The sequence below is a fragment of the Oncorhynchus mykiss genome, chromosome 15 (genome assembly GCF_057628025.1).
Source record: "Oncorhynchus mykiss isolate SJ-2025 chromosome 15, ASM5762802v1, whole genome shotgun sequence".
In the NCBI taxonomy this organism is placed as follows: Eukaryota; Metazoa; Chordata; class Actinopteri; order Salmoniformes; family Salmonidae; genus Oncorhynchus; species Oncorhynchus mykiss.
Genome location: NC_143036.1, coordinates 60,548,988 through 60,572,436, shown reverse-complemented (window position 1 = coordinate 60,572,436; position 23,449 = coordinate 60,548,988). Strand labels below are relative to the sequence as shown.

Here is a 23,449-nt window from a genome sequence, read left to right as displayed (position 1 = left end):
TTTTGGCCCAGTGAGTCCCAGGAGCAGAGCTGTTTTTGGCCCAGTGAGTCCCAGGAGCAGAGCTGTTTTTGGCCCAGTGAGTCCCAGGAGCAGAGCTGTTTTTGGCCCAGTGAGTCCCAGGAGCAGGGCTGTTTTTGGCCCAGTGAGTCCCAGGAACAGGGCTGTTTTTGGCCCAGTGAGTCCCAGGAGCAGAGCTGTTTTTGGCCCAGTGAGTCCCAGGAGCAGGGCTGTTTTTGGCCCAGTGAGTCCCAGGAGCAGGGCTGTTTTTGGCCCAGTGAGTCCCAGGAACAGGGCTGTTTTTGGCCCAGTGAGTCCCAGGAGCAGAGCTGTTTTTGGCCCAGTGAGTCCCAGGAGCAGAGCTGTTTTTGGCCCAGTGAGTCCCAGGAGCAGAGCTGTTTTTGGCCCAGTGAGTCCCAGGAGCAGGGCTGTTTTTGGCCCAGTGAGTCCCAGTAGCAGGGCTGTTTTTGGCCCAGTGAGTCCCAGGAGCAGAGCTGTTTTTGGCCCAGTGAGTCCCAGGAGCAGGGCTGTTTTTGGCCCAGTGAGTTCCAGGAGCAGGGCTGTTTTTGGTAAAACACCACGGTAATCTGGAGGTGGAAACAAGTCTGAGGATTTTTAGTAAAACACCAGGGTAAATCTTCAGTGGAACTAGAGTCACTGGGCCCAGTAGTAACATTTACCCTCCATACAAACCCCCTTAACTGTTTTAAATAAATTCAATGATAACACCACAACAAACTTCCAGGAACCTAAAATTACCTTTAATAATGTTTCACAAAAGACGACAGTTACCATAACAGATCCAGTCAGGTACACACCCTGGCAGAGTGATTCCTCTGCCACTCGGTTGAGCTATGTTATCAGCCTTGGGCAGTGATTGGTGTGGATATAGTAAAATGTTAAATCAAAACTGTATTTGTCACATGCTTCGTAAACAACAGGTGTAGACTAACAGTGAAATGATTACTTAGGGGCCCTTCCCAACAATGCAGAGAAACAAGAGAAATAGTAGAAAAATAGTAACCGAAGGAATAAAGCCACAATCTGCAATATTAAAGCTGATCTACACCCCAATTTAAAAATAAAAAAAATTAAACACTGAATAAATACACAATGAGTAACGTTAACTTGGCTATATAGTGGAGATAAGAGTGCTGGTTTATGGCACTGAGTACAAAGCCAGGCTGCAGGACATCCTGCATCTGGTAAAGGTGATTTCACCAAGCAGAGCTGAGGGAAGGAGTCTGCCTTAATTAAGGCACGGACACAACGCTAGTGTTTGTCGGCTGAGAGTACTTAGCACCTCTGAACAAAGTTGAGGCTGTAATTTGCAAAACGGACACAAACGGCGGCAGTCAGAAGCCCAGATGGGTGGTCCCTAAAACACAGTGTAGTCAGCAAGCGAACAAATAGCAGACAAACAGCACACCATAATTCTGTGCAATGTGTTTTTTTAAGCGCTTTTCAGGCTGCTAGCAGAATGTCACTTAGTAGCTAGCTGGCTACAGCAGGCCACTGTGTTTAGGCTACTGAGGTGCTAGCTAGCTAGCTAGCCAACCTGACATGCTGTATGGCTAAGATAAATATCATCAGCTAGCTAACTTCATTTTAGCTTGTTATCTTGATGTATTTATCATAGTAAATTAAAAACACATGCTCCAAATGCATGTGTAGATAACAGGCATGGAGGAGGGTGAACAGATTTGCCTCTCCAGCTGTCAGAAAGGGAGAGAGTAGTCTACTAGCTAGTTAGATAGGGCTGGTCATTTTAGGGGAGGACAGTCATTTCCCCTAGAGGGGGAGTTACAACATGCTGCTGAGGGGAGAATGGAGCAAATGGAATGGCAAACACCTGCAAACTATGCGTTTGATGTAATTGATAACATTCCACCTATTCCGGTCCAGGCATTACCACGAGACCGTCCTCTCCAATTAAGGTGCCACCAACCTCCTGTGATAGCAACTTAATAGTCAGGGCTGTCAGCCATAGGCCCACAGTATGATGGCATTAGTGGCATTATGGGCATGTGCAATGTGCCCTTGTCATTGTACATCTGAAGCAGAGAATAGCTAAACTCACATTGTTTGCATATTGTTAAGCTGACTATATGTTTACAATTTAAAATGACTGGGGCTACCCCAGAATTATCCTGCCGACAGTGTCTGGTGGAAAATGCACTGTTAGGAATGTGTGCTACTGACTACACTCACACCGTCAGTGACCCGAGTCATCCTACCCATCCCTCCCAGTGTCTCTCTTCTCCTCCTTTCCATCATACCCTCCATCTTCTTCTTTCCCTCCCCCACTCTCCCTCAGCCTATCAGAGACTCCTAACAAACAGAGGAGAGCTCAGATCCATGTGATGAATTGTCAGCAGCTGTGTGCTCAGTCAGTCATCTGGTGATCTGGAAGGGATACTCAAGCAGACTTTCCTTGACTCCCTGAGTACTGATGGGGGAATACTTAAGTCTCATTCCGGTTCCAACATTCCCAGGATCCATTCCAGGATTCTTGATTTCCAAGATATTTAGGTTGCCGAGTCAGCGAAACAGAACAGGCTCTTAGGATTTCCTTTAATACATGGCATAGAGGACAACACACACAAGGGCGTTTAGGGATGCTTATAGTGTTTCAGAGGTATTGCTAATGGATCTCCTCTCTGCTCCTGGTTCTGTCTCTGTTGGATATCACCGCTTTTAAACACTTTACAACAGTCAAGTCACTGGCTCCTTCACTTCTACAAAAACAAAATATATATAAATAAATTTAAAAAAAATTTAAAACAGGCCTTTTCACTTTAGTATTGCATAGAGAATCATGGAAGAGCATGTATGCACACACCCACTGGAAAAACAAGGGGAAGCACTAGAATACTAGAACAACAAAAACAAACCACTGCTCAAATAAACATGGTTGTCATAACAATAGTCTCTGTGTACTGGACAACAGAGCCTAGAAGCCTGCAATATAATGAAGATTACCATGACAATATAAATGACCATTCAAAAGTTTGAGGTCACTTAAAAATGTCCTTGTTGTTGAAAGAAAAGCACATTTTTTGTCCATTAAAATAAATAATACAATAACATCAAATTGATCAGAAATACAGTGTGGACATTGTTAATGTTGTAAATTACCATTGTATCTGGAAACTATTGTAGCTGATTTTTAATGGAATATCTACATAGGCGTACAGAGACCCATTATCAGCAACCATCACTCCTGTGTTCCAGTGGCACATTGTGTTAGCTAATCCAAGTTTATCATTTTAAAAAGGCTAATTGATCATTAGAAACCCCTTTGGCAATTATGTTAGCATAGCTGAATACTGTTGTTCTGATTAAAGAAGCTATAAAACTGGCCTCCTTTAGACTAATTGTGTATCTGGAGCATCAGCATTTGTGGGTTCGATTTCAGGCTCAAAATGGCCAGAAACAAAGAACGTTTCTTCTGAAACTCGTCAGTCTATTCTTGTTCTGAGAAATTGCCAAGAAACTGAAGAACACAGAACAGCGTAAACTGGCTCCAACCAGAACAGAAAGAGTGTAGACATTAACAAAAATGGCGGCAGTCAGATGCCCAGATGGGTGGTCCCTAAAACACAGTGTAGTCAGCAAGCGAACAAATGGCAGACAAACAGCACACCATAATTCAGGCAACTGTCTGCAAGTTTAAAACATTCAAAGGGACCTGGTCCCTAGAAAGGTCTGTGCTACAGAGGTGTACCAGGCTTGTCCAGCACAGGGTGGCACCGGGTACTAGAGCAACTCATGACCCACCGGTCAGCTCTGGCTGGCACACCCCATGGCCATGGGGAATGCACCCAGCAACCGTATGACCAGGTGGCATCAGGACGGGCAAGACCGAGTGGGCACTGGGTTGGCATCCAGTCACTATACAGGTCAAACAGACTCAATGACATGGTCAGATAAATGATTAAACATTACCGTCTGCCTTAGTGACAATCAGCAGTTGAAACAAAATGTTCTGGTAAAAAGTTGCGGCATGGGGCTGAAGGAATGTAACCGCTCTGAAATTCATAGACAGAGAAATGGATGCAAGGACTGACCATCTGTGATATCAAAATTATAGTTACAATCATGTTGATGCTATATAGTGTTTTACTTTGTTTACAAACATTGGCGTAAAACAAGCTTATATTTGGGGTTCTGATCGGGTACAACAGTTTAACTTAGCTTATGAGGCTTTTATAAGTTAAATTCTTCAAGAATCAATGGGACATAATATATCATTCATTTATTCATCAAAAAATGGATGCAGCAACTGCAGATTACCCCCTTTACGGTGGCTGTTGCTATTGGTTTTGGCATTCACCTATGATTTTGCAACTGTTATTCTCAAAACCTACATTTTTGGTGAGCGGTGGCACAAACTGGAGCCCTTGCATAATCCTTAGTTAATTCTCCCTGTAGGTGAAAGTTGAGCCATTTAGAGTATGTTTGATGGGAAAAGAACAGGCCTTAGGAGGTACTATCAACATTTACAGTAGAGGGTGTTACCTGCAAACAAAAACAAAATGATAAGAATTATGAATCATAGAGGCAGTTAGCCTCTGAGTGAGGTTTGCAGGCCATTGATCAGTAGGTCCCCCCCCTGCGAGAGGCCCAGTGACACACTAAGTGTGACACGGTGGAGGTGAAGTGAAACTATGAGCAGGTGATGCTTATTTTGGTCAATTGTCACAAGGTGAGAAAGTTAGAGGATGTTAGGTGTTGACCGGGTGGTTCTGCTCTTCCAGAGAAGAGGAAATGTCTCACACAGTATTGTAGTGCTTCCCCTAGCATCACATGGTAGAAGTAGCCACTAGACAGTACTGTAGCGCTTCCCCTAGCATCACAAGGTAGAAGTAGCCACTAGACAGTATTCTAGCGCTTCCTCTAGCATCACAAGGTAGAAGTAGCCACTAGACAGTATTCTAGCGCTTCCCCTAGCATCACAAGGTAGAAGTAGCCACTAGACAGTATTGTAGCGCTTCCCCTAGCATCACAAGGTAGAAATAGCCACTAGACAGTATTGTAGCGCTTCCTCTAGCATCACAAGGTAGAAGTAGCCACTAGACAGTATTGTAGCGCTTCCCCTAGCATCACAAGGTAGAAGTAGCCACTAGACAGTACAGTAGTGCTTCCTCTAGCATCAGGTAGAAGTAGCCACTAGACAGTACAGTAGTGCTTCCTCTAGCATCAGGTAGAAGTAGCCACTAGACAACTGACGTGTTGGTAGCAGCCCTGACCATAGTTCTAAGTTCTTTAGACCTCACCCTTATAGAGACCATAGTAACCAGAGTTCTCAATCATGGTCCTAACTCCAGGGGACCCACAGGGACTGTGCAGGATTTTGTTCCAGCATTGCACTGACACACCTGATTCCACTAATCATAAAAGCCCAGTTGATTCATTGAATCAGGTCAGTTACAGGCGGGAACTCTCAAAACTGGGCTCTTGGGCCTAAATTAGATACGGTGAGAGACCCTGATTGTCTTGGCTCAGAGGCACAACTATGTGAGCTTATCAACTGTGAAACCTCAGCAGAGTGAGTCTGGGCCAACCTGGACAGTTAGGTAGACTAGACTATAGTTGTCTCCTGGGTGACGAAGTAACAGAGTCTGATGTAAGAGAAGGGTTTCCTTGCAGAGCATTCAGACTGGAGCGTGACTGGAATGTGAACTGAGCCGGGCAGCGTGAGGGAATGTCAGACACACTACTATCAGCAGGACCTGCTGTTGGGTAAAAACTACTGGAGGTGGAGAAAGCGAGGAAGGGAGTGGGGTAGATACAGTGGGGAGAACAAGTATTTGATAACCTGCAAAATCGGCAGTGTTTCCTACTTACAAAGCATGTAGAGGTCTGTAATTTTTTATCATAGGTACACTTCAACTGAGAGACGGAATCTAAAACGAAAATCCAGAAAATCACATTGTATGATTTTTAACCTGTTAGAGCTCTAGGGGCGCTATTTCATTTTTGGATAAAAAACGTTCCCGTTTTAAGCGCGATATTTTGTCACGAAAAGATGCTCGACTATGCATATTCTTGACAGTTTTGGAAAGAAAACACTCTGAAGTTTCAGAATCTGCAAAGATTTTGTCTGTAAGTGCCCCAGAACTCATTCTACAGGCGAAACCAAGATGATGCATCACCCAGGAATTAGCAGAATTTCTGAAGCTCTGTTTTCCATTCTCTCCTTATATGTCTGTGATTGCGCAACGAATGAGCCTACACTTTCTGTCGTTCGCCCAAGGTCTTAGCAGCATTGTGACGTATTTGTAGGCATATCATTGGAAGATTGACCATAAGAGACTACATTTTCCAAGTGTCCGCCTGGTGTCCTGCGTCGAATTCGGTGCGCAATTGCCAGCTGCTTCCACTTTACCATTTGATTCAGGGGAGAAAGCATGTGTCCAAGAACGATGTATCAATGAAGAGATATGTGAAAAACACCTTGATGATTGATTCTAAACAACGTTTGCCATGTTTTCAGTCGATATTATGGAGTTAATTTGGAAAAAAGTTTGCGTTTTGAGAACTGAATTTATGGATTTTTTTTGGTAGCCAAATGTGATGTATAAAACGGAGCTATTTCTAATACACAAGGAATCTTTTTGGAAAAACTGAGCATCTGCTATCTAACTGAGAGTATCCTCATTGAAAACATCAGAAGTTCTTCAAAGGTAAATGATTTTATTTGAAGGCTTTTATGTTTTTGTTAATGTTGCGTGCTGGATGCTAACGCTAATGCTAACGCTAAATGCTAACACGAAATGCTAACTCTAGCTAGCTACTTTTACACAAATTATTGTTTTCCTATGGTTGAGAAGCATATTTTGAAAATCTGAGATGACAGTGTTGTTTACAAAAGGCTAAGCTTGAGAGATGGCATATTTATTTCATTTCATTTGCGATTTTCATAAATAGTTAACGTTGTGTTATGCTAATGAGCTTGCTGATAGATTTACACAATCCTGGATACAGGGGTTTTTTCATAGCTAAACGTGACGCAGAAAACGGAGCGATTTGTCCTAAACAAATAATCTTTCAGGAAAAACTGAACATTTGCTATCTGAGAGTCTCCTCATTGAAAACATCTGAAGTTCTTCAAAGGTAAATGATTTTTTTGAATGCTTTTCTGTTTTTTTGTGTAAATGTTGCCAGCTGAATGCTAATGCTAAATGCTACGTTAGCCATCAATACTGTTACACAAATGCTTGTTTTGCAATGGTTGAGAAGCATATTTTGAAAATCTGAGATGACAGTGTTGTTAACAAAAGGCTAAGCCTGAGAGCTAGCATATTTATTTCATTTCATTTGCGATTTTCATGAATAGTTAACGTTGCGTTATGGTAATGAGCTTGAGTCTGTATTCACGAACCCGGATCCGGGATGGGGAGATCAGAAAGGTTAAGTAATTAGTTTGCATTTTATTGCATGACATAAGTATTTGATCACCTACCAACCAGTAAGAATTCCAGCTCTCACAGACCTGTTAGATTTTCTTTAAGATGTCCTCCTGTTCTCCACTCATTACCTGTATTAACTGCACCTGTTTGAACTCGTTACCTGTATAAAAGACACCTGTCCACACACTCAATTAAACAGACTCCAACCTCTCCACAATGGCCACGACATCAGGGATAAAATGGAAAATGGAAGAAGTTCAAGTTCAAGAAGTTCAAGATGACGGTCAATCACCCTCGGTCTAGGGCTCCATGCAAGATCTCACCTCGTGGCGCATCAATGATCATGAGGAAGGTGAGGGATCAGCCCAGAACTACACGGCAGGACCTGGTCAATGACCTGAAGAGAGCTGGGACCACAGTCTCAAAGAAAACCATTAGTAACGCACTACGCTGTCATGGATTAAAATCCTGCAGCGCACACAAGGTCCCCCTGCTCAAGCCAGCGCATATCCAGGCCCATCTGAAGTTTGCCAATGACCATCTGGATGATCCAGAGGAGGAATGGGAGAAGGTCGTGGTCTGATGAGACAAAAATATATATTTTTGGTCTAAACTCCACTCGCCGTGTTTGGAGGAAGAAGAAGGATGAGTACAACCCCAAGAACACCATCCCAACTGTGAAGCATGGAGGTGGAAACATCATTCTTTGGGGATGCTTTTCTGCAAAGGGGACAGGACGACTGCACCGTATTGAGGGGAGGATGGATGGGGCCATGTATCACGAGATCTTGGCCAACAACCTTCTTCCCCCAGTAAGAGCATTAAAGGTGGGTCGTGGCTGGGTCTTCCAGCATGACAACGACCCGAAACACACAGCCAGGGCAACTAATGAGTGGCTCCGTAAGAAGCATCTCAAGGTCCTGGAGTGGCCTAGCCAGTCTCCAGACCTGAACCCAATAGAAAATCTTTGGAGGGAGCCGAAAGTCCGTATTGCCCAGCGACAGCCCCAAAACCTGAAGGATCTGGAGAAAGTCTGTATGGAGGAGTGGGCCAAAATCCCTGCTGCAGTGTGTGCAAACCTGGTCAAGAACTACAGGAAACGTATGATCTCTGTAATTGTACCAAATATTAAGTTCTGCTTTTATTGCATGACTTATGTCATGCAAATTAATTCCTTAAAAATCATACAATGTGATTTTCTGGATTTTTGTTGTAGATTCCGTCTCTCACAGTTGAAGTGTACCTATGATAAAAATTACCGAACTCTACATGCTTTGTAAGTAGGAAAACCTGCAAAATCAGCAGTGTATCAAATACTTGTTCTCCCCACTGTAGGTGGAGAAAGGTAAGAAACCGGTGACGCAGGGTCAGAGTTGAAGTGGGGGAGGGGTCCTATGCTGACAACTTGCTGAGATGGGGGGCCTTAGATCAGGGTTTCCCCAAACTCTGTCCTGCTTCCTGCCCGCCCCCCCAAGTGCAGGTTTTGGTTTTAGCCCTAGCACCACACAGCTGATTCAAATAATCAAAGCTTTATGATGAGGGGGGGGGGCTAGGACTGAGTTTGGGAAACCCTGCCTTAAAATGACCATAGAGCCAGTGACTGAAACAGAGTGATCTTTTTATGTTTTATTTAACTAGGCAAGTCAGTTAAGAACAATCTCTTATTTACAATGACGGCCTACACTGGCCAAACTAGAGGTCGACCGATTAACCGGAATGGCCGATTAATTAGGGCCGATTTCAAGTTTTCATAACAATCGGAAATCTGTATTTTTGGATGCCGATTTTGCCAAATTTCTTTCTTTTTTACACCTTTATTTAATATTTGTTTAACTAGGCAAGTCAATTAAGAACACATTCTTATTTTCAATGACGGCCTAGGAACGAGGCAGAACGACAGATTTTTACCGTGTCAGCTCGGGGGACCCAATCTTGCAACCTTAGTTAACTAGCCCAATGCTCTAACACCTGATTACATTGCACTCCACGAGGAGCCTGCCTGTTACGCGAATGCAGTAAGCCAAGGTAAGTTGCTAGCTAGCATTAAACTTCTCATAAAAAACAATCATCAATGCCTTTCTTAAAATCAATACACAATTATAGATTTTTAAACCTGCATATTTAGCTAAAAGAAATCCAGGTTAGCAGGCAATATTAACCAGGTGAAATTGTGTCACTTCTCTTGCGCTCATTGCACGCAGAGTCAGGGTATATGCAACAGTTTGGGCCGCCTGGCTCTTTGCGAACTAATTTGCCCGAATTTTACATAATGACATAACATTGAAGGTTGTGCAATGTAACAGGAATATTTAGACTCATGGATGCCACACGTTAGATAAAATACAGAACGGAATAAAGGTTTTGTTTTCGAGGTGTTAGTTTCCAGATTTGACCTAAGGCTCGTATTTCTGTGTGTTTATTATAGTTAAGTCTATGATTTGATATATGATAGAGCAGTCTGGCTGAGGGGTGGTAGGCAGCAGCAGGCTCGTAATAGTCAAAGGTATATGGTTTAGAGAGAAACAGTTGACGCGTTATAATTCCTGTAATAACCTGCGGCTGAACTTGAGAGGGGTTCCTTAGTTATTTTGCCGTTCATGTCTTCCATAGAGAATGTCTTGATCTACTTCAAATAAGGTCTGTGTTTCGTGCAGGCTTAAACCGCCTCAGCGTTTTGATACTCGTGTAACTCACTAGGATAAGGTAACGGTTGTCAAAATATTTTAATAAATCCACTCTACAATTTTTTTATTTTTTTATCTTCGCTTATATTTAGCCAATATTGATCAGAGTTACCTTGTCCTATGGATATCTACACAGTTATAAAAAAGGCAAGGTGGTGTAAGCCTACACGAAACACAGACCTTATTTTAAGTTAATCTAAAAAATATCCTATGGAATAAATGAATGAACCGCTTTTCAGATTTTGCTAGAAGGTGTCATGGGAATTATGACTCACACTTTGGTAGTCAATTCTTACCATGTCCATTATTAAAATAGGATTTCCTGCATATAGAAATTACAGTTTTTGTTTTCAACATTCATCACAGGTAACTTAAACTCTATTTTTATTCAAACAGTTGAGAGTATGTGTCTCCTAAGCAGACTCTTCAGTATCATTGTCACTTAAGAGCTATTTGTGTGTTTTACAGATGGCAGAGAAAAGCAGTGTAGGACAATGACATGGAATTGGCACCAGGGAAAGCAAGGTGTCTTATTTGTGATAAAGATGTAAGCATGGGGTCAGCAACGGCTAAATCAAAAAATACCACCAACCTGTGGAATCACCTTAATAACACCCATCCAAAAGCCCATATGTATTATATTAAGTTAAAATAAAAGTGTTCATTGTTCATTCAGTATTGTTGCAATTGTCATTATTTTAAAAATGTGTGTATATACAGTGCCTTGCGAAAGTATTCGCCCCCCTTGAACTTTGCGACCTTTTGCCACATTTCAGGCTTCAAACAAAGATATAAAACTGTATTTTTTTGTGAAGAATCAACAACAAGTGGGACACAATCATGAAGTGGAACGACATTTATTGGATATTTCAAACTTTTTTAACAAATCAAAAACTGAAAAATTGGGCGTGCAAAATTATTCAGCCCCCTTAAGTTAATACTTTGTAGCGACACCTTTTGCTGCGATTACAGCTGTAAGTCACTTGGGGTATGTCTCTATCAGTTTAGCACATCGAGAGACTGCATTTTTTTCCCATTCCTCCTTGCAAAACAGCTCGAGCTCAGTGAGGTTGGATGGAGAGCATTTGTGAACAGCAGTTTTCAGTTCTTTCCACAGATTCTCGATTGGATTCAGGTCTGGACTTTGACTTGGCCATTCTAACACCTGGATATGTTTATTTTTGAACCATTCCAATGTAGATTTTGCTTTATGTTTTGGATCATTGTCTTGTTGGAAGACTAATCTCCATCCCAGTCTCAGGTCTTTTGCAGACTCCATCAGGTTTTCTTCCAGAATGGTCCTGTATTTGGCTCCATCCATTTTCCCATCAATTTTAACCATCTTCCCTGTCCCTGCTGAAGAAAAGCATGCCCAAACCATGATGCTGCCACCACCATGTTTGACAGTGGGGATGGTGTGTTCAGCTGTGTTGCTTTTACGCCAAACATAACGTTTTGCATTGTTGCCAAAAAGTTCAATTTTGGTTTCATCTGACCAGAGCACCTTCTTCCACATGTTTGGTGTGTCTGCCAGGTGGCTTGTGGCAAACTTTAAACAACACTTTTTATGGATATCTTTAAGAAATGGCTTTCTTCTTGCCACTCTTCCATTAAGGCCAGATTTGTGCAATATACGACTGACACTGACTCAACTCCAGCCACTTTAATAATGGGAATTGATGGGAAATGATGTAAATATATCACTAGCCACTTTAAACAATGCTACCTTATATAAATGTTACTTACCCTACATTATTCATCTCATATGCATACGTATATACTGTACTCTATATCTTCGACGGTATCCTTATGTAATACATGTATCACTAGCCACTTTATACTATACTATGCCACTTTGTTTACATACTCATCTCATTTGTACATACTGTACCCGATACCATCTACTGTATCTTGCCTATGCTGCTCTGTACCATCACTCATTCATATATCCTTATGTACATATTCTTTATCCCCTTACACTGTGTACAAGACAGTAGTTTTGGAATTGTTAGTTAGATTACTTGTTATTACTGCATTGTCGGAACTAGAAGCACAAGCATTTCGCTACACTCGCATTAACATCTGCTAACCATGTGTATGTGACAAATAAAATTTGATTTGATTTGATTGTTGTCCTATGGACAGAGTCTCCCACCTCAGCTGTAGATCTCTGCAGTTCATCCAGAGTGATCATGGGCCTCTTGGCTGCATCTCTGATCAGTCTTCTCCTTGTATGAGCTGAAAGTTTAGAGGGACGGCCAGGTCTTGGTAGATTTGCAGTGGTCTGATACTCCTTCCATTTCAATATTAATCGCTTGCACAGTGTTCCTTGGGATGTTTAAAGCTTGGGAAATCTTTTTGTATCCAAATCCAGCTTTAAACTTCTTCACAACAGTATCTCGGACCTGCCTGGTGTGTTCCTTGTTCTTCATGATGCTCTCTGTGCTTTTAACGGACCTCTGAGACTATCACAGTGCAGGTGCATTTATACGGAGACTTGATTACACACAGGCGGATTGTATTTATCCTCATTAGTCATTTAGGTCAACATTGGATCATTCAGAGATCCTCACTGAACTTCTGGAGAGAGTTTGCTGCACTGAAAGTAAAGGGGCTGAATAATTTTGCACGCCCAATTTTTCAGTTTTTGATTTGTTAAAAAAGTTTGAAATATCCAATAAATGTCGTTCCACTTCATGATTGTGTCCCACTTGTTGATTCTTCACAACAAAATACAGTTTTATATCTTTATGTTTGAAGCCTGAAATGTGGCAAAAGGTCGCAAAGTTCAAGGGGGCCGAATACTTTCGCAAGGCACTGTGTGTGTGTGTGTGTGTGTGTGTGTATATAATATACACACACATTTTTTTATTTTTTTTAAATCTGGCAATTAATCAGTATCGGCCTTTTTGTCCCCCAATAATCGGTATTGGCGTTGAAAAATCATAATCGGTCGACCTCTAGGCCAAACCCAGCCAATTGTGGGCCGCCCTATGGTACCCCCAATCACGGCCGGTTGTGATACAGCCTGGAGTCAAACCTGAGATGCAGTGCCTTAGACTGCTGCGCCACTCGGGAGCCCATCTTGGAGGATAGGCAGTTGGAATAGTGACTGGCTGTAGACTGAAAATTATCATATGGTCTTGGATGGACAGTCAATGGTATTACTGCACCATAGGAGCTAGGAACATAACCATTTCGCTACACCCACAATAACATCTACAAAATGTGTGTGACCAATTAGATTTGAAGGCAGGCTGATAACAGCCCTGTGTGTGTGTGTGTGTTGTGTTCTTGGCATCAGAACAGACCACAACCACAGCTTCTCGCTTTCGTCTCCAAACCACCATGACGTGACAGCTGGTTACCATGGTTACTGCAACTCACAGGATAAATTAGCAGACGGTGTGTGTCTGCATGGTGACGAGCGGAGCTGCTCTGGGACCTGCCATCACATTACATCACTTATCCTTAGCACATAGATCATTATCTTGATCTAATCTTCATAGTTCCAACATGATCAAGTATGTTTCTACCTGATAAAAAAAAAGACGTCAGGACACCAACAAGGTTAGCGTGCTATGGTTACTGCACTGTGCAGCTCTGCATTTTTCAGGCTCCTGAGGCCAAACCACACATGGCCGGAAAAGTGGATCCATTACAGGCCCGATGCACAACGCACTCTTTCTCCCTCGCACACAGTATACAGGCCATAAACCTACTCAACACATATAACACAAAATTATATCATTTTCAAGCCCATCACCACACCCACTCTGACACAGTCCTCTCTCTTTAACGTGTGAGCCAGCCAGCCAGCGGTGTAATATGAATGAGGGTGCGGGTGAGTCACTCTCTCTGATTAAAAGCAGCAGTGCAGGCCCAGACCTAGCCCTCTTCTTGGTTCAGACATTGGGTGGGATGCACAATGTGACTGGTCACTGGAGAGTATGGCAATAAATCAATCAATAGGATCCAAATATCTCATATCTCAAAATTTTGTCATTTTCTGAATTTAGAAATAGAAGACACCAGGGGAAAAACTTCACTATTCAAAGAAAGATAAACCCAATCCATTTCAAGTGATCTCCAGTAGCAACCAACACTGGCTTGCAGACAGACCAGAAGGGGGAAACCGCCATCGCCATGGTGACCGTCGCCATGGTGACCGTGAGGGTCATTTTCTTTGTGCAAAAAAAACAAAAAAGAACTCAACTAACTCACATCCTTCCTGCTAAACTTATCCCCCCCCCAAACAAAAATGCAGGCTTTCAAGGAGAGGAAATACTAAATTCTGAGAGAGAGGCTGTGTCCCAAATGGCACCCTATGTAGGCTACCCGAAATGCACGTCCTGGTCAAAAAGCAGTGCACTACATAGAGAATATGGTATCATTCAGACAAGAGAGATGTGATCAACAAGTCTTCACTTTAACATTTCCCTTTTTGTTTTGCAGCAAAAGAGTCAAGGTCACTATTTGCTTCCAAATATGGTCGACTGATAAACATAACTCACTTCCTTTGCGCTCGTCTTTTTTTTATTTTTTTTATTTTACCTTTCTGAGGTCTTCTCCTCCTACTCTACTACTTTCTGGCCATGACCACACACACGGGTGAACTTTCCAGTGAATCTTAGCACTGTGAAATTAGTTTGATCTTAGAAAAAAAGTCTGACAGCTAAGTGCCTGTTCTGTTTCAGACTTCTCCATTTGAGCCCCTGTCTTTTCTACATTACCGGTATGCATATACAGCAGCCTACAGTATCTACCTGCCCTGTCTCAAAGCCCTTAGAGCCCTGGTCTAGAAAGAGTGTTTTGGCTTTAACCTATCTTTGACGGGGTCAGGTTAAGGGGTCAAGGAGAACTGATCTTACAACAGTTCATAAGCGTCACATTCCTTGTGGAGCATGACACACACACACACACACACATACACATTGCACTACTCACACTCTTGGCCAGGTAGCACACAGTCTGTTATGTTGGCAACTCTAGTTTAGTAGTTTGTCACCTATCACATTCACATCACAGCTGTATGCAGACAGACTAGCGGGAAAGGATCCAAATATCTCCAACTTCAATCAGTGGCACTCTTCAGCATGTTAGCGCAATGCTATGCTAATATAATAGCCTACAGTTTTGAGGCCTGTCTGTAGTGGTCAATGACTTCTAGAGCAGGGATCATCAACTAGGCTAGGGCGGTATACCGTACATAGACACCCTATACCGAGGTATTTTGAAAAAGTGACGAAAGGGTTGTTCAATCTCTCTTTGAAGTTTAATACATTTGAATATTTGTTGGTGCGGTCTTGTTTAACAGAGAGACTATGAGGAGAGCTGTTACACAGGGCATTGACCATGGAGATGGACCACAACAGACAGAAGGCCTATGGCTTACTGACCATGCAGTAGTCTCCCAATGATCTCCTCTGAGTGGGACAGGGGTGGGTAGCTCAGGAAATTAAAACAATAGATTTACAGCAATCAAACTTATCAAAACCCTCTCCCTACACTTCACTTAGAGCAAATCAACTGAGGGATAGTAGATTCACTCACTAGGGCTGGGAATTGCCAGGGACCTCACGATACGATATTATCACTAAATAGGTTCCAATACAATATGGATTGCAATTCTCACAATTATATTGTATTAAGATCTACGATGTGAAGTCGTTTGTGGTGACCAAGGGCACGATATGGCATCCATAACAATATTGCGATATGTAACTATCTATTTTTTCCTCCATCACTATCGCTTCCCCTATGCCCGTCTTCCCCTTAACCAGCTACCCAGGTACTAGTGTCTACCTCCCATGTCCATCCTAGTAGCTATCCCATCTAAAAGTATCGTCCTAACCCCACAACATCCATCACACCCAGAACTTAGGAGTCCATCTCCAAGGTGTCAAAACGTCACGCTGTTACATTTGCTCTTCAGCTGGCCTACACAGGAAAGAGGCAGTGGATGATATAGCCATAGAGTTTCTAAACCCAGAGGCGCAACAACGCGAGACTTCCGGGAACGCTTGTGAAACAGACCAAGCAGACCGGCCGGGACTTGGGAAGTCAATGAGAGAAGTGAAAGACTATTTGTTAGTAGTCAATTGTCTCAAAATCTAAAAGGGCACAATCTAGATGAAAAGATTTGGCATGGGGCCCAAGATCCTCTAAAGGTTCTACAGCTGCACCATCGAGAACATCCTGACTGGTTGCGTCACCGCCTGGTATGGCAACTGCTCTGCATCTGACCGTAAGGCACTACAGAGGGTAGTGCAAACAGCCCAGTACATCACTGGGGCCAAGCTTCCTGCCATCCAGGACATATATAATAGGCGGTGTCAGAGGAAAATACATAAAATTGCTCAAAACATTATTTTACCATTTGCTGTGTGTGCATTACTATATTCAGAATTGGGGTATCGCTTTTCAACAGTTTTTTATTTATTTTTTAATCGCTGTAGGATGCCTATCAAAATCACACTAATAGAAAAACCACAGAATGTGATGCAAGTCCAACAGGAGACCACTTGAGATCTGAAAAATCTGAGAAATGTAGATTTTTAGGTGTAATTACACTTTAATTCAAGTGTGCACCTAGCAAGAGGCTGTTCAGCTACGTTTTTGTAACACACATTGGACGGTAGAGTTTGCACACCAAATACCCACTGGATTGATGAAAATAATCATGATATTTTGACAGTTAAGCCATAGCCTACTTTTTAGTTAACATTTAATTGAGAAGGTTTTTTGGGAAAGCCTTTCCATCTGCCAGAAGACAACGGCTACAGAAAGTGGTACACACCCATACACAGACAGTGGCATTCTCGTTGCCCCTTCAAAAAGTTGCAGGAAATACAAATCACTGATGAATTCTGTTCATGTCTTATGATAAAGTTGGGCATAAAGTTGGGCAAAATAATTGTTCAATACATATGGTTAAATTCCGATTTAACGCCGGAATTCTATAACAGGCAGTATCAGAGGAAGGCCCTAAAAATTGTCAGACTCCAGCCAACCAAGTCAGACTGTCTAGGACCAAAAGGCTCCTGAACTGCTTCTACCCCCAAGCCATAAGACTGCTGAACAGTTCATCAAATGGCTACCTAGACTGTTTGCATTGACGCCCTTTTTTCTGCACTGACCCTCTTGCACTGGCTCTAAGCACACTCACTGGACTACACACACACACACGCTGCTACTCAGTTTATTATGTGGCCTGATTGCCTAGTCCCTTTTACCCCTACCTACATGTACATTTTACATCAGCTACCTGGTACCCTTGCACCAGTACTCCTTGTATATAGCCTCGTTATTGTGATTTCATTGTGTTACAATTTCCTTTTTTTATTTAGCTAATTGTTCTTTTTAACTCTGCATTGTTGGGAAAGGGCTCTTAAGTAAACATTAGCTGATACCTATTGTATTCGGCGCATGTGACAAATAAAATTAGATTCTGACTCCGCATAGCTGGCTATGTGAAATGTGATCGATAATTAATGTGCCAGAAAACAATCATTTGGCTAATTGGGTTTCGACTCATCGTTACCACTTATATTACATGGGGATGTGCAAATTCACAAGCATCATGCGCTCTCCCTCCCCTGTGTGAGGGAGAGATGATGTGTGTGGGATTAGGCGAAACACAGTGGGACACCAGATTATAATTCCTTTCTTTGATGGCGATGATGAAGGGGAGGTGGTCTTGATCATAGATAATCTAGTCCCACCGCTGATATACCCTGGGGGGGATTGGAACAATTACTCCTCTAATCCCAGCCTGACTGGGAACAGGATTGCCCCAGTCCTGCCCTGAGGGGTAACAGCAGGAGGAAAAGGGTGAGGGGGATAAATTCTCGAAATTCCATGGAAGACCATCAAAGCAAAGCAGGGCTGGGCATTGCCAGGGACCTCACGATAGAATATTATCACGATATTTGGTGCCAATACAATATGTATTGCGATTCTCATGATTGGCTCCCTAATTAAAATGAAGATTGAGTAAAAGCCATGAAGGAAAAATACTTGAGTATTGGAGCCTACTACCACAAAAATGATATTTGCAAAACAATAAGATAATAATCAAATCAAATAATATCCCGATATGTATCGTCAAATAATATCCCGATATGTAACTGTATCAATTTTTATCCCCATCACTAGCTTCTAGAAGTGGGTCACTGAGGGCAGGCTGCAGGGCCCTGGGGCACTCGTCTGCCTCCTGAATAAGGAGCATTCATTACAGCAGACAGACGGCAATGAAACAGCCACACGCACACACAGCCCTGGGCTGGGGCAGGGACATAAACAAAAGTCCCTCACTATAAGAGCAGTAGGCTTACATCCAGGTCAGAGCAGGGACCAGAGTCACATCATGTCTGCAGGGAGAGAAGTATCCGGCACAAGCCCTGAGAGAGACCAGAACAGCCAGTATTCAGTGTAGCTCCACACGGAGACAAGCAGTGTCTGTTTACAGCCTAACAGACAGGGAGATGGTAACGTTACCATGGCATGACGAGTCCCATGGTAGAAACATTCCGACACACACACCACACTCACAGCTCTGTCCCCCTTCCAGCAGCACCCCCGCCCCCTATGAAAGACAGATTGTGAGGTCTATTTCTGGAGGTCCTGAGTGGCTGCAGCCTGGCCTGCTCTGGAACCAGGGAGGAAGTGGTAGCCACAGATCGAGAAGAGAGGAGTGCTGGCAAGCTCTCGCTCTCGCCTTCTCCCTCGCTCGTGTCCTTTTCCGCTGCATTGGTTGTTGTGGTGTTTCAGTCTCACTCTGGCGCTCTCCAAATGTAAAGCTGATTCAAATTGTCCAGCAAAATGTAGGCATATCTATTAGAGGTCGACCGATTATGATTTTTCAACGCTGATACCAATACCGATTATTGGAGGACCAAAAAGGCCGATACCGATTAAAATCGGCTGATTTTTATTTATTTATTTGTAATAATGACAATTACAACAATACTGAATGAACACTTATTTTAACTTAATATAATAAATACATCAATAAAATCAATTTAGCCTAAAGTAAATAATGAAACGTTCAATTTGGTTTAAATAATGCAAAAACAAAGTGTTGGAGAAGAAAGTAAAAGTGCAATATGTGCTATGTAACAAAGCAAATGTTTCAGTTCCTTGCTCAGAACATGAGAACATATGAAAGCTGGTGGTTCCTTTTAACATGAGTCTTCAATATTCCCAGGTAAGAATTTTTAGGTTGTAGTTAACTTCGGTTACACCAACCTCATCTCAGGAGTTGATAGGCTTGAAGTCATAAACAGCGCAATGCTTGACGCACAACGAAGAGCTGCTGGCAAAACGCACAAAAGTGCTGTTTGAATTCATGTTTACGCGCCTGCTTCTGCCTACCACCGCTCAGTCAGATACTTAGATACTTGTATGCTCAGTCAGATTATATGCACCGCAGGACACGCTAGATAATATCTAGTAATATCATCAACCATGTGTAGTTAACTAGTGATTATGATTGATTGTTTTTTATAAGATAAGTTTAATGCTAGCTAGCAACTTACCTTGGCTTACTGCATTCGCATAACAGGCAGTCTCCTTGTGGAGTGCAACAAGAGAGAGACAGGTAGTTATTGCGTTGGACTAGTTAACTGTAAGGTTGCAAGATTGGATCCCCCGAGCTGACAAAGTGAAAATCTGTTGTTCTGCCTCTGAACGAGGCAGTTAACCCACCATCCCTAGGCCGTCATTGAAAATAAGAATGTGTTCTTAACTTGCCTAGTTAAATAAAGGTATAAAAAAAAGTATTACTTTTTTATTTTTTATTAAAATGGCAAATCGGCGCCCAAAAATACCGATTTCCGATTATGAAAACTTGAAATCGGCCCTAATTAAATCAGCCATTCCGAATAATCAGTCGACCTCTAATATCTATGCACCTGACCTAAAGAACCAGTGGGTGAATCTCCTGGCTGTCAATGACAAGAATGCTGCTCACCTATCGCTGATAGGTATTTCGTATTATAATGAATTGGACACAACATTACAGTAGGTGGCATTCTTCATGCTTCTCTATATAGATCTGTTTACCTTTAGCTCTTGTAAAGGGAGCAGAGGCACAGTGCTGAGCTCTGGTCCAGGCTCTCTCACAGTGCCAGAGCTGTCACTCCTGGGTGAAAAACAACTACTGTGCATTCTGTCTAGTCCCCCACTTCTGCATACACAAACAGTAACACTCCTCCAGCTGCCTGGGAGGGAGGTAGAAAAGAAGGGGTCAGAACGGAGAGCAGTGTGTGTTGCGGCTGATCATGAAATGAGGCCCTTGGCTTCTACAAAATTAACGACAACTCCCCACCCACATGAGAACAAACACCCCCCCACCCCCCTTCTCCCAGTTTTCATAGAACACAAACACACAGAGGGACAATCTGGATTCTCGCTCTAAACACGTCTCCCAAGGGTTCGCTCTCCTATTTCCTGTTTGGGCCGGGAGCATCGCGAACGGAGCATTTGATTCGCCACAGTGTTCTCAGCACAAAAGGGGACAGCAGTCAAAACAGAGCTACACAAGAAACCCCAGTCAGGCTGACCACACCCTGGCCACAGACCGGCCATCTTGGCTCCCTATGTGAAGTCTATCTGATCGATGAGAGTTTGGGTTGAGCACAATTATCAGGCAACGTGACACCTTAGTGACTAATGGAGGGTGTGAATGGGAGCTGCAGGCAGCAGTCATCAAGGCAGGGACGTGCCCTACAACCAGCTCACACCCCCAAACTGTCAGTCAGCAGTTGTGAAACATTCCAGGCCTGTGTGTGGGTGTGTGTGTGTGTCAGTCAAAACACAGATGAAGCAACACCTCCACACCTGTGCATTCAGGACATCGCAGGACAGGCAAGCTGCAGCTGTCAAAATGTCAGGGAGCACCAAGCTCTCTCTGGCATGTGAGAATGATGTCAGAAGACAATGTTATTGCCCCTGGGAGCATGCATCAGCCTAACAGAATAAAGAGTATCAAATTGTAGTATCGATCTGATTGCAGAAGAGTGGGTAGCCACTTTAGGTAATGAGTATGGAGTCAGTGTTCAGTAAGACTAAAATAAGCTTGTGTTGTTGAAAAGTAAAATGCATACTTTAAAGAATAAAATGTCAGATGCATATGTTGCAGCAAGTTATTTACTATGCATGTATTTATTATGCATTTGGCTGCTGTAAAAGGGTTTCAACTACAGACCAATCATCATCCCTGAGTCTTGTTTTTTTATTGGGTACGGAGGCCTCGTTTCTCCTTGATCGCCTCAGCGCTTGGGGTTTTTAATGTCTGCTTCCCAGATGCTTTACAGGCTAGTCTGCATTCAGCAGCAAGAACAGCAGGGTAGATACAGGAAGGAGAGACATTCTGCAGTGTGCAACGTCCACATTATAACATCCTGCCGCTGAACCTTGCAGGGATTGTCCCCCTTCAAAACAGACATGCATTAAAATGTATGCAAAGAAAATCAAAATGTTCATTGTCCAACCTCAACTTTCCAACCAAGAAATAAGTAGACAAGCCAGTTCTTGCTTGATTTTAGACGCTGAGAACTTGTCATGCTACGATGCTTCTGCATGCTCCATCTAAATAAGTCATAAACAGAATCCATTCTATAAATAAAAGACGTTACAAGTTTCCAACTAGCTTATTATATTCATCGGATAAGGCGGCTTTAATATTTCATGGTGAACAGGCCATTATACCGCACAGATCTAGGACACCGCACAAACCGGGGGGAGCGTCGGATAACGGTCCCAAAAGCTCAGCGTCCGAAACACAACAGGAAGAAAACTGAGCATCTACGGGGCTCGGTTCGGGCCGCTCTGGTTCAAGTGGCTTGGGGAGGGGCAAAGCCATCTAGGTTAGTCCACAAACAAAAACAGACAAAGAAAACAACAACACTTCCATTTCGAAAACATACGTTAGTTGTTCACAAGAATAGTACGCTTTTATCAAGCATATATTTGCTTTGCTTCTCAGAATGACCAGTTAGTCCTTATAATTTCGACCTCGTCATGTAAAATCTCGACATGAATGTGTGACGTTTGCTTTACTAGGTAATTCCTGTTAGCTTGGCGAGAGGTGACAGAAAATGGTTTCGCTTTAGTTAAATAAATTGGTTTAATAAACCCATATTAGCTAGAAATCTACTCTAACCAACGCCGCCAAACATGTCGTTAGCTAGCAAGCTAACAAGTATCCTCTACCAAGCTAATTAGCTTGCAAGTTTACTTAAGTTATTAGTTAGCTAGATATGGCTATGAAAAGTATGCATGACATAAAATAAAATGAACTCTTTCCTCGTGGTTTGAAATAAGACCAGGCGGCGGGCTAATCTCAAGAGGCCTTTGACATCCGCGATTTGTAGTTCAGTGCCCTGCCGGATAAAACACCCCACAACTGTGGGACGCCGTTTTGTCCCGGCCCGTCCCCGCCTCCCTTTCCTCCGCCTCCCCATGTTTACCAGGGCTGAACCGCGGCTAATACGCCAGTATTAGCTAGCTAGCACTTAGGAAAATAGCTAGCCCAAAACTCACCTCTCTTATCGAGGTCGTAACCGACCACCACGAAGTAGTCGGCGAGCCTGGCCATCTCGGAGTTCACGGAGACAGGCCTTTATTGCGGTATCCTTTCCCTTTACCGTCGATATTCCATTCACATTCTATTGGCGAAAGACACATCACGGGCGACAGTAGCATCCTTCCTGCTGTATCCTGCCGCCATACCGTCAGTATGTCTTGCGCTGACAGCAGAGTGTGATGATTCTGCGCACTGGGTTACAGGGAGCGGCGCATGGCAAGAATGTCCCACAACGTCCCATTAATGTAGTTGGGTGTTGATCCCTTGTAAAAAACTAAAAACTAAAAAACTAAACCACTGTTGCCTAGAAAGGCAGCATGTTGTTAGCTAGATGCTGACAATTATCTTACTGAAAACATGCACTATATGCGATAGAATGATTATGAACAAGTAGTGTATTTAGCATGCATCAATGACATCTTGGCTACAGGGCATGGTACACTTGGGAAACCTTATGTAGTCTATCACTGCACATCAACATATCAAATAAACACGTTGAAACAAGTCTTTGACAGCTCAAATGGACTTTTTACAGTGAAAATGACAAAACTGTATCATAACCTTTCTGTGCACTCAACATCAATATATTGGTTATCTAAACTAGAGACCATATCTTCCTCATATCTGTCACAAGTGTTCCCCAGCCCGCATGTCATTGCTGAAATACTCTGGAATCAGAGCGTCTGCCAGAACTGATCAGAGGACAGCCCACAGGAATGCCTGCTTTCGCAGTGTGTGTGGTCAAAACAGATGGTAGCCCATAT

The 23,449-nt window shown here is 42.9% G+C and overlaps 1 protein-coding gene across 31 annotated transcripts in view; it reads right to left on the bottom strand.

The window, feature by feature from the left end:
• LOC110490386 (myotubularin-related protein 5) overlaps window positions 1–22,935 on the bottom strand; it is an 81,092-nt gene extending 58,157 nt beyond the window's left edge. For 22 of the 31 annotated variants that reach the window (XM_036944739.2, XM_036944744.2, XM_036944740.2 and 19 more), the window contains exon 1: window positions 22,643–22,879. In XM_036944739.2, the coding sequence (XP_036800634.1) occupies window positions 22,643–22,697 (55 nt within the window). In that variant the 5' untranslated portion in view covers window positions 22,698–22,879. Of the gene's footprint in view, window positions 1–22,642 lie in introns of all 31 variants that reach the window. The other 9 variants (XM_036944746.2, XM_090200555.1, XM_090200550.1 and 6 more) reach the window with 2 other exon arrangements.
• Window positions 22,936–23,449: the final 514 nt, after the last annotated feature.